Source organism: Nannobrachium achirus, assembly GCF_963921795.1.
Source record: "Nannobrachium achirus genome assembly, chromosome: 11".
NCBI lineage: Eukaryota > Metazoa > Chordata > Actinopteri > Myctophiformes > Myctophidae > Nannobrachium > Nannobrachium achirus.
In genome coordinates, this window is record NC_137820.1 from 16,029,402 (window position 1) to 16,041,901 (window position 12,500).

Below are 12,500 nucleotides of genomic sequence, written 5' to 3' on the forward strand. Positions count from 1 at the left end.
CTTGAGGTTAAAGAAAGCATCTGTCTCGTCTTTTTTTATTGTCTTGTCTTGTCTTGTTTTGTCTTGTCTTGTCATATCATGTACATTAGTGTCCATTTCATTGTTGTTAATACCACACATAATACAAAGTATATGTCTGTCTGAGTAGATTAAAGCCATAATTCAATATGTTTTCCTTATCTCACAGTAGCTGAACTTGGAACGTTTATCACGTACCGGGCCAGGGTACATGCATGGACTATAACAGTGGGGGACCCCCGGTGGGGGGTCCCCAAATAATTTTGGGTGGGTCCCCACATATGATTAACTTAATGTGCAACATTGTTTTCTCACTCAATAGTAAACAAACCAACATAAAGCATAAGTGTATAGAGGGTATCTGCACATTTCTAAAGTGACAATTTAAGGACTTTTTAATACCTCTAAAATGACAAATTAAACATTGGACAAAATGGTCAAATATTAGAGGCAGAAACTGTGAAAATATCTACATGCTCACAACGCCTTGCAACGTGGGGCGTTGTGAGCATGTAGATCTGCTATTTTCACAATAGAACAGTGTTATACAAAATGTAATGCCTCAACTCTTAGTGCTCGACTGCTCGTAGGGTGTTAAAATATGATTATTTTAGGGGTCGCGGCCTGAAAAGGTTGAGAAACACATGGACTACAAGCTTGGCACGGCTGGTAGGGTACTGCATGTGGGAGGTTTTGTTGCCTCCAAGTGGCCATTGTTGCAAATGTAAGCTGAATCAGGATAAGCCTCATTGTGCACATTATTGTTATCGCTCCCCACACAACGAGGCCTTATAGAGATACAGCACAGCAATATATTCACGTCCTGTGCACATACATTGTAAAGGATAACAGTTGATTATAGCTGGCAGAATTTGGCAGGCTATAGTCGTGGTTGCTCATGTAATTCTTCCAGACTGGGAAAGGTCAGGCCAGGCTGCACTGTGTCCTGCAAGAGGGGGAAAATAAATGTCCCCATTCTAAACATTATTGGCTGTAATCCCAGAATATGCACTCTGTGTCGTCCATTTGCAGACCAAACGTCAGCAATTTTAACTGTAGACATACTGTGTGTGTGTGTGTGTGTGCTGTGTGTGTGTGTGTGTGTGTGTGTGTGTGTGTGTGTGTGTGTGTGTGTGTGTGTGTGTGTGTGTGTGTGTGTGTGTGTGTGTGTGTGTGTGTGTGTGCGCGCGCGTGCATGCGTGCGTGTGTGTACAGTAGTTGTATGTGTGTGTTGGCTTACTGTTTTGTTATGTGTGGATTCAGAATACTGATCGGGCAGATAGGGTGTCCAATCTAGCTGATACGTGCGTGAGGAGGTGAGCGTGTAAGCACATCCCTCTCTCCTCCAGAAAAAAAGAGATGGAGGGAGAGAGAGAGAGAGAGAGAGAGAGAGAGAGAGAGAGAGAGAGAGAGAGAGAGAGAGAGGGGGGGGGTGAGATAGTGGGGGAGTTGCCACCTATTCCGCTCCTATGTCTCCAGACTTTTAGTGCCAGTCTCACAGATCAGCTGCGTAGTTTTCAGGGAACGCGTCGTATCGCTTTAAAATCAACAACCAGAGAGGCAGAGCATCGGTGGTGGCCCGGCGGCTGCATTTCCTTTAACGGGAATGTTTGTGTTTGTGGCTCTCGGACCACCGGGCAGTCAGTCACTCAGCGCATTCCACAGAGGAGGAGAGGAGAGGGAAGGACAGAGTCAGCGGGGACCGTGTCTATAGCTGCGTGGGACGGGGACAACGGACCACAGAGCGGGACGACTTTGACCTTGACAAGCCACTGGACTGCCGGATCCCAGGAGACACCATGCAGGGAGGACAGAGAGACAGAGAGAGATAGAGACCGAGAGAGGGAGAGACCGAAAGAGAGAGACAGATAGAGGGAGGGAGAGAGAGAGATGAGGGTGGGAAGTGAGGGAGGGCAGGACAGGGGATAGGGAGGAGTGTGTGTGTGGGTGTGTGTGTAGGACTGTAGGTGTGGGTGTGCGCTTATCTCTCTCTTTTGCTCTCTTCTCTCTGGCTCACCTGCAGTGAGGATGATGATGACCCAATTATAGCTGCCGGAGTTAAGTAGTATCGAGGGGACTGTTTGGGTTAATACCTGCTCATTACCGTGGCCTCTCTGGAGTTAAACTTGTACAATAAGTCTGTCTGTAGGTCTGTGGTACCACTGGGACACCTGTAGATGTAGATCTAGTCTGCCTGGACCTCACCTTGCACACTTGGATAATACAACTGATAAGACCTGTAGAAGGACCATGGCTGTGGATATTATAGCGTGACAAGAACGTTCACTAGCCCAGCATTTGCCTGGTATACCTGCATGTTTGTTTCGGTGGTCCTGCGTGGCAGCGATGCAGGCGGTCCTTCTGGGTCTGGAGGAGGCGGTGTTCACCCGACAGGGACTGCTGTGGACCCTCTCCTCCTCGGCCATACGGAGGCTCCGCGTGCAGGCACGCAACCTGCCCGTCCCTGTGCACCTAATGCACACGCACAGGTGTATCCCGCGACCTCTATACCAGGTAGGCTCCCGTACCGTACATGCGATAACATTGTATTTAGGAGGAGCCAACACAATTTGAGCAGAATGTCTGCTTTTAACATCCAGGTAATCTCTTTGAGCATTAAGGGGAAAAGTCATTTCTAACGTGATTTCCGATAAACACACCCGTTCACTGGACAAGAGGCACCCAAAGAGGTTAGCTGCCGTTAGTCATGGTATTGTCCACACAGATAGCTTCATGCCTCCTAAACCGTATGTGTATACAGTAAAATTGTGTGTTCATTTATCAATTTGGAGCTAAGAGAGTCTTCAAATGTTCCCATTTGGTTCCATTTGTACACTGTCAGACATAAATGTGCAGTATACAGTGTTTTTATACATTTCTATTGAACGTGTGTGCGGTGATGAGCGCTGGACTTACTACGATGAATTTGTCTGACATAATAATGTCATGTGCCGAAAATAGCAGATCTACAAGTTCAGAACATGTTGCATTCGTGCCGCGTTCTGTGCTTGTAGCTGCTATTTCTGGTGTATGAACCTGTCATACAATGGAGCATAAATTAAGCCTTAATGTAACAAAAGCTGCTATACTGCTCTGCTAGGTTCTGCTAAGTTTTTTCGCGAAGTAAAGCCCATGCTTCATCATACAAGACTATGGTGCAAAACTAGTGAAAATAGCATATCTACAACAACCTATTTTTAAAATAATTATTACAAAACGAGCTGTTTTGGACATACAATCTTTCCACCCGACAACGACCATTTACCTCTCGGTCAGTCAGGACGCAGAGAGGGTTCAGTAAGTAGCACGATGTTGCGTGGGTAACAGCCCTGTTGCTAGGGGGGACAGTTATGGGTAGACCCCATAATAACCACAACTCCTCATGTTGTGTGAAAGGGGATGTGTGACACACACACACACACACACACACACACACGCACACACACACACACACACACACACACACACACACACACACACACACACGTGTGTGCGCGCGCGCACACACACGCACACACGCACACACGTGCACGCACAGCCAGTCACACACACAATCATGCTCTATTTCAGAGCCCCCCCGGCCTCATCCACTCATGTCCTAAGTCCTAAGTAACACATTCATCTCCCAGGCTGTCACCTCCTTTCTCACCACCAATGTTTGTGCATTACAAACACGATTTCACAGCCTTTTCTCACGCACTTTGTTTGGAGCAGCAGCAGCTACTGTGCTGTCCGTTTTGCATTGGCCTTAGCAGTGATTCAGCAGAACGGTGGATCAGTATTCACTTCACTGTGTCTTGAATCTGCGCGGAGGGGCTTTCATTGGCCTATTAGTATTCCTGAAGCATCCCGGCTACCCCAGTATGCAGCTGGCACTGCCAGGCTAAAGACAACGAGCCCAGGCGCACACACACACACACACACACACACACACACACACACACACACACACACACGCGCGTGCATGCATGCACACACGCACTAGGGCTGTCACGATTATGACATTTTACATGACGATTAAGTGTCACTCAAATAATTGCGATTAACGATTTAATTGTTTTTGTTGTTGACAATTACATTTCTGTTTGGCTTTGTAGGCTTTGAAGTTGCTTCACATAACCTAAATATACCAAGAAATGAAGGACATAATTGACAACTTTACACTTTACAAAGAACATTGATAGTGGAAAATAGCCGACATTGATAGTGGAAATAGCGATGCGACGCGTTGTGAGCTTGTTGATCTGCTATTTCCACTATTTTTTAAATGTTTGAACATATATAAAAAAAAATCAACACGTAAACGATTATGACGATTCTCACAAAATAATTGTGATTATGTCAAATAATTGCGATTAGACGATTATGTAATAATTATTTTAAGACAATTAAATGTCTTTTGCTGTATGGCAACAAGCTGTGAGTGACACTGTATAAGAAAACCACACATCTGTGCACATACATACATACATACATATATACATAAATACAGCACAAACCCTTTGTTTTTTCCTGCCTTTCTTGCTTGAAGTCCTTCTCCTCCTAAGAGAAATCAGCAATGTGCCTTCTCCCCCGCGCACGCCTTTGTGTGGACCGTCGCACACTCGCACTCCTAGGTTTTAAATGCAGCCCCTCTGACCCACGAAGGAGCTGCACACAATTGGAGGAAACCGAAACACCTTTCAAAACACACTCTCCACATGTCAACACCTCGCTCCCTCGGACACAGACACACACACAGGGACGTGCTGGGCCCTTGATTCAGCCCGGGAAAAAGAGTTGTAGAGGCCCTCATTGCGCGCTAGAGAGATCTCTCTCTATAGCGCTGCTGCTACTCAAAGATTTGCCATTTCAGATCATGACAAGTGACAAGCCAGTGGGCCAATTACATGAATTAGGCATATATTTCGTTGTTGTCGGGTGGAAACCTTGTATGTCCAAAACCGTTTGTTTTGTATTTATCATTTAAAAAATGATTTAAACTAGTGAAAACAGCCGATCTACAGTGTGCTTGTAGATCTGCTGTTTTCACTACTTTTGTGCAAACAGTTTAATTTTTACTTTTGTGCAAACATTTTAATTTTTTCCTAATGGCCCGGCCTGGACCGGCCGAGAATGAACCGGCCGTTCGGGAGTTGTCCCGCTTTTCCCAATGGCCAGCACGTCCCTGCACACACACACACACACACACACACACACACACACACACACACACACACACACACACACACACACACACACACACACACACACACACACACACAAAACACACACAATCCTGAAGGACAGCCTTCAAACGAGGGGTCAGTGCAAAAATGCAATCAAAAATGTTCTTTGTAACTTTCACCGCCGGGCAACTTTGAAGGGCTGAAAAACAACACCATCCCCACCCCTCCTCATGTCCTCACCCCTGGACCGTCGAGTTTGTTTGGGTTCCACAGTGGAGCCGTGAACAGACCAGGGAGCTGGTTATGGAAGGAAAGCTGGGGTCACTGTGTCAGGGTGGGGATATCCATGGCTGCCCTGTTTCCTCTATTGCTGTTAATGAGATATCCAGTCCCACATGCAACTGGGACTGCATGGACAATGGAGGTGGTAAAGAGACACACAGAGAGAGACGGAGGGAGAGTGAGAGTACGCCTGGGGGGAGGGCAGTGGTGTAAAGTAACTAAGAACATTTACTTAAGTACTGTACTTAACTATCATTTTAAGGTAGTTGTACTTTACTTGAGTATTTCCAATTTCCAATGCTTTTACTTCTACTCCACTACATCTTATATCCAAATGTTATACTTTCACTCCACTACAATTATTTGAACACTTTAGTTACTAGTTACTTTGCAGATATAAATTATAATATTATAAAACATACATAAACCACTTTAGCCTTTTTTTTTTATACCTTGGCTATTTGAAAATAGCCAATCTACAAGCTGCTTGTACTTAAAGTACTTAAAGTACATTTCAATGCCAAAACATACTTTTACTCAAGTACATTTTGAATTCCAGACTTTTACATGTAAGGGTGCACACACACCAAAGTACCTATGAGAGTGGAATCCCCATTCCACCGATGTGTTTCAATGAGAATGGAGCGTTTTTTGAAGAAATCCTCTAATGGCACGAAACCGCTCCATTCTCATTGAAACGCATTGGCGGAATGGGGAATCCACTCTCATACTGTAGGTACTTTGGTGTGCACCCTAAGGGTGCCCTCACACCAAAATACCTAGAGTGGAATCCGCCAATGCGTTTCAATGAGAATGGAGCGTTTTTTGCCAGTTTAGAGGATTTCTGCAAAAAACATAAATATACAAAGAAATGAAGGACATAATTGACAACTTTGCACTTTAAAAAGAACATCGATAATGGAAATAGCCGATCTATAGGAGCTTGTAGATCTACTATTTCCACTATTTTTTAAATATTTGAACATATATAAACATTTTTCTGCAAAAAAACACTCCATTCTCATTTAAAAAATGCATTTGCGGATTCCACTATAGGTATTTTGGTGTGTGGGCACCCTAACAGAGTATTTCTATACTGCAGTATTGATACTTTTACTTAAGTAAAAAACGTGAGTACTTTTTGGGAGGGAGGGAAATGTGTAGCAGAGAGGGGCAGAGAGAGAGAGAGAGAGAGAGAGAGAGAGAGAGAGAGAGAGAGAGAGAGAGAGAGAGAGAGAGAGAGAGAGAGAGAGAGAGAGAATAGGAAAGGGACCACAGGACCATGGAAATGGTTGAAAACGAACAGCCTGGAACTGTTTCTTCTACTTTATACATACATCCTCCGCCTCCCTTCTTTCCTGGCCCTGTCTTCCCCTCCCTTCTTTTTTCCTGTCTTGAGCCAGCAGGTATTTCCTGAGAACCCCCACTTCTTCATACCTTTAACCTCACGATTAAGTTATGACCACCACATCGTCGTTGTCGGGTGGAAACCTTGTCCAAAACCGTTCGTTTTGCATTTATCATTTCAAAAACGGTTTAAACTAGTGAAAACAGCCGATCTACAAGCACACAACGCCTCGCACCGCGAGGCGTTGTGTGCTTGTAGATCGGCTGTTTTCACTAGTTTTGTGCGACAGTCTTGTATGATGAAGCAGGGCTTTACTTTGCGAAAGAACGTACAAATTTGAAACTTGGAGATAAGAGGTTTCCACCCGACAACGATGATATTCTGTCTCTTTTCCATTTCCCTTTCTTTCAAGTTTACCCCCACTCACCTTACTTTCTTTCTTTCTTTCTTTCTTTCTTTCTTTCGTCAACACTGCGATAAACATGCATTTCACACCTAGATATACTGGCCTGAGTATTCTGTGTCAAACAACAGGAGGCAGCGGGGGGGTGATAATAATTCTACATTGTGTGTGTGTGCTTTGGATTACGCACGCAAGCCTCTTGTTCTGCACCACGCGCGCGCGTGTGTGCAAGCTGTTGTTTTAGGATTGTGATAATAGGTTGGCTGAAAGCTGGATGTGTGTGTATATGTGTGTATGTGTGTGTGCGTGCGTGCGTGCGTGTGGTGAGCGAGTAGACCCCTCTCCTTCGAGGACACGGTGCAATGTGTTCACACATTGTCACATCAGGGTTGCAGTAATGTCTACCCAGCAGCCTCCAGTCACAGCCTCTCTCTCCAGGGGCGCGCCCCTTCAAATGGGGTTCACTCTGACGGACATCTGAGGACAATGTTTTGCTGTGCTTTTCTTTTGTTTTGTTTTTAGATTTTATTCTTCTTCCTTTTTTGGGGGGGGAACGGGACAGCAATTCTCTTGGCAATTGAATGGCATGACTCATTTCTCATGACATTTAGGCATTGATTTCAGATGTGTGATGCGTGTGTGTGTGTGTGTGTGTGTGTGTGTGTGTGTGTGTGTGTATGTGTGTGTGTGTGTGTGTGTGTGTGTGTGTGTGTGTGTGTGTGTGTGTGTGTGTGTGTGTGTGTGTGTGTGTGTGTGTGTGAGAGTGGTGCAGGTACGTGCACACATAAACATCAAAGGGGGCTTGAGCCCCTGCCCTTTTATCCTCTGTAAAAAGTGCCCTCTCCAGATAAGACCATGAATGCAGTTTTTACTGTGGTGAAAGAAATACAAATGCCCTCTTTCCATGCCATACCTGAAGGCAGCATTCAAAAGTTAGTTCAGGGTTTGTATCACCAAGTACCGAAAATAGCCGACCTCCAAGCTCACAACGCGTTGCAGCGCAACGCGTTGTGAACTTGGAGGTCAGCTGTTTTCACCAAAAAGGCCCCTTTCGAAGTTTCAGCCCCTGCCCCTCTAACATTCTCTGCAAGTCCCTGGTGTGGTGTGCCGAACACTGCTGATGCTGAGTCTTTGCATGTGTGTGCATGAACGCACACTAGGGGGAGCAGCGTTGTGATTCTTTGCTTGCATTTCTTTTGCAGACTTTAGTACTGTAGCTGCTACTACTACCACTGCCCCCCTCATCCTCAACCCATCCTACGTCCTCCTCCTCCTCCTCCGCTTGTGTGTGAGAGGCAGGATATCCCGTGGAGGAGAGGGAAGGAGGAGTCTTCACAGGTGGTCCGACCTCCCATACATTGCCTTGAATTATTTAGCTTTCAGTAATGGATGCTTGTATTGTTCGCCTCAACAGCTGACGCCGCTGGCTACCAGCAAATCATGACACACTCAGGAAGACTGCATGTTATGTGTATGGAAAGTTGCAGTGACAGAAATGCGATGCTTTTGACATAAACATGTCAGCGTTGGAAATCATCATATCCATTAAGAACATCTTGCTCCATGTGGTTATAGTGAGGATAATCTGGTTACAATAATAGCGTAATCTGTCTCTGTTTATACCGTAATCTCCTGTTATATCGTGGCTAAACGTTGTATGAGGGTTTCATGGCTCTAATCCCATGTGACAGCTCAGGATTTGGGATTGAAACCCGTCCATGTGGGTTTGTCTGGACTCATCTGGTCTAGGCTCCGCCTATGGCATACATGGGCAACTGGCGGCCCGAGGGCCACATGCGGCCCCCAACTTCACTTAATGCGGCCCGCAGGTTAATACAGGAATACTGATATATTATTGATTTCAGCTGTTACAATTCCAAACATGACCTGCTTTAATTCCTTCAGTCTATATTAGTAGCTTAGTGACTAGTTTAGTAGAATTAAAATGTATTTTTTTTATGTCCAATGTATTTGTATTCAAGTTCATAAAGTTAACATGAGTATATAATTAAACGTGTTTGAAATTAAATCAAAATGTTACATTTCAGGATTCCAATTCAAAAATAACAAAAAAATATTCAGGATTCAAATTCAAAAGAAGCAAAACGCATGCGTTTTGAGCTTGAAGATCTGCTATTTTTTGCTTCTTTTGTATGAGATACTAGAATGACAAAGTAGGATGTAGCAATATGAATTGTGGCCCTCTGGAGTGAAGGTGGAAAAATAGTGGCCCTCGCCATCATCAAAGTTGCCCACCCCTGGCCTATGGCATTCCCTGGATGATTGTATCCCTCTGCAAGATGCAGTCTCCTATTCCCAGTGTGACAGAAAACAGGGGCCTGGACACAACGCTAAAATAGCCAAGCACAATACTCCCTCTGTCTGCGTTTGGATTGTTTGTGTGTCTGTTCCATCTGTTTTTTCTTTTTTTACTTTTAGTGTTTAATTTCGTTCAATTAAAAAAATATCGTCGTTGTCGGGTGAAAACCTTGTGTCCAAAACCGTTCGTTTTGCATTTAGGCTATCATTTAAAAATGATTCAAACTAGTGAAAACAGCCGATCTAGAAGCACACAACGCCTCGCACCGCGAGGCATTGTGTGCTTGTAGATCTGCTGTTTTCACTACTTTTGTGCGACGGCCTTGTATGACGAAGCAGGGATTTACTTTGTGAAAGAACCTACAAATGTGAAACTTGGAGATACGAAGTCTCCACACGACAACAACGATATATACTTTGAACCCCACACGGTTGCCGCTTGCCAGCAACTTCCCCAGTATCAGTTAAGGTCATTAAGTCTTTCTGGCTCATGCACTCGATTTGCTGGTGAATCCGTCCTCGTTGCTAATAGACTCGTGACATGAGAGCAGCAGATATCCAGGATGCACATTATGACTTTTCCTGGTTAATTCCCAGCCATCTCCTTCCCTGCTTTCTCCCTCTCACGTCCCGTTCACGTAGCCAAGGAATTGTTGGATTGGGAGGAGGTGAGGCTAAACTCCTTTCTCCCTAGCTGGAGAATTCCGATTGCGATCCCTCTCTGGCGGCTGGCTCGGTACTCCTCCTCTGCCAAAATCGGGAAAGATTTTTAATGTGGGAAAAATCTCTTCCCAGAACTGGCCGTGAGAGAATTTTCACCAGCTTGTTTTCAGGCAGGAGGGGGATATGAACGGGAACAGGGTGACAGAAAGGACAACGGTCTCCAAAAAAAAGGAAAAAAACTCTGTTGCCATGTTGCCATCTTCTAATTTGTTTACTGCTAGCTGGAGGCATGTTTGTATTTGATAGTCCCTGCATACATGCATGCATATAGAAACACACATGTACGTGTGCGCACACACGCACGCACACACACACACACACACGCGCGTGCGCACATTCTCTCCTCCCTCACTCTGTTGAAACCGTTTACAGTGTGTCCCAGGGGAGGAGGTCTTATTTGCATAGTTGGTCTGGAAAACATTTCCACTGCTCTGTTCCCAGGTTTATCGTGTGTATTGTTTGTGTCTACGGTATGTGCGTGTTTGTGTGTGTACCGTAAAGTTGAAAAGAGATAGAGCGGGCAGATCTCATTGAACCTTACAAGAACTCAACTTTCTCGTGTCTACTACTCGAGTCTAAATAAACAGAACATCGCTATAGAAACATAACATTTCCAATAATATGCTCTGTTGCATAAATCACACGTTATCATCAAGATTTGACAGCACACCAAGATGTCAAACGTCCCTCTCCCCTTATGTCCAGACTCCAGGGGCGTCACAAGGGGGTCGAAAGTGGGACTGAGTTACTAGGGCCCAAAGTGGAGGGGCCTGGAATTATTTTATACTTTAGCTATTGAAAAATAGCAGATCTACAAGCTCACAGCGCGTGTATGTATTTTTTAATTAATTTTGTTTCTGGGGGGGTCCCTGGAACTAAATATTTTGAGATGGGGGTCCGTGGCCAAATACATATCATTTTGGGGGTCCTTGACATGAAAAATGTTGAGCACCACTGACATAGAAACTTGGGTTTTTCAAAAAACCTTAGAAGGATTTGAAATATTCAAAGACAAAAATAGCAGATCTACAAGCTTGCAGTGCGGCACTCGGTGCCACGCTGTGAGCTTGTATATCTGCTATTTTTCAATAGCACCCAGGGCCCAGAATTTGGTGCGACACCCCTGTTCATGTCTCTCAGTCACTGTTGGTCATATACGCTCCTTAGTTATGCCACAACCTAATTTATCTAGTAATGGGAAAATGTGGCACGCGCTACCCCACTGGTCGGCTGCAGGCTTGATTAATTATGGGTGTATGTTGACTCGTGCTCGCACGCATCATGCATGTGCGTGGCTCACGAGAATATAGACCACCGAGTGTGCATAATATAATCTAACTGACAATGTAAAAATGGATCTGTCCATTAGTGTGTAGAACTGAAGATTATCTCTCTGGATCTGACGGTGCACCAAGGAAATAATGCACTACGTGGAACTGCAAATATGACAGATTATTAATGGTGTTTTATCATGGATTCCAAAGGATTGCCAGATATTAAAACCTTCCCAAATGTTGGTTGTCGGTTTTGAGGGGATTGATTTGGGTTTGTTAACTCCTAAGTAAACAGTACGATTTTCCAGCTCTTGCTTTGCACGTTTTATTTGGGCCATATTGGGGGATGCCAGGCCCGGCTTCATAAATATGCACCCTTAAAGATTATTAATCTTATTTAATAGGATTAGACATGTTTTAAAGAACATTATATAGAGTCAACAAACTGTCAAAGGTTTACAAACGGCCATTGTCCATGGTTAATAACTGCCTAATAAAGTGTGAAGTAGTGTTTGCTAGGAGGGTGGTCCTTATAGGTTTAAGTGTTGTGTTAGTGCTGAGGGGGATCGGAGCTTGTGATGTTTTTAGGTTCAGAGGTTAGGGTCCTCTGTACAGAGCGCTAATCCCTGGGGATTACAGGGGCGATTCCGCTGGATATCTGCGGAAATCCCGCTCAGGGCAGTCTGAGATCCTGCATTTGTATGGATATTATTACAGCCCCTCTCAGTGTAGCCACGTGTGTTTACAGAAAGGAGGCTTAGTAATCTGCACTTACCTCAAGGTCTACAGAGCTAGTGTGGGATGATTGTCCCTTCTTTAGCTTTTTTTTCGATTCTTGAATTACAATATTCAGACCTGTGTGGTTGAAACCAGTCAGACTTGTTGTACCCTGTAGGCGGTGCAGCTGCTGGGATGATGTCGTGTCCAGTGTCACACGTGATCAGGTCCCAACTTCTTTTGTGTGT

The 12,500-nt window shown here is 44.7% G+C and overlaps 1 protein-coding gene across 2 annotated transcripts in view; it reads left to right on the plus strand.

Annotated features, from left to right (window-relative positions):
• frmd4a (FERM domain containing 4A) overlaps positions 1-12,500 on the plus strand; it is a gene marked incomplete at both ends in the record, with an annotated part of 123,926 nt that overhangs the window by 19,996 nt on the left and 91,430 nt on the right. Inside the window, one exon of one of the 2 annotated variants that reach the window (XM_080737441.1) lies at positions 2,365-2,532. The exons of the other annotated variant lie outside the window; for it this stretch is intronic. Within the exon in view, the coding sequence (XP_080593567.1) occupies positions 2,365-2,532 (168 nt within the window). Of the gene's footprint in view, positions 1-2,364; positions 2,533-12,500 lie in introns of those variants that run through there. 2 annotated transcript variants of the gene reach the window in all.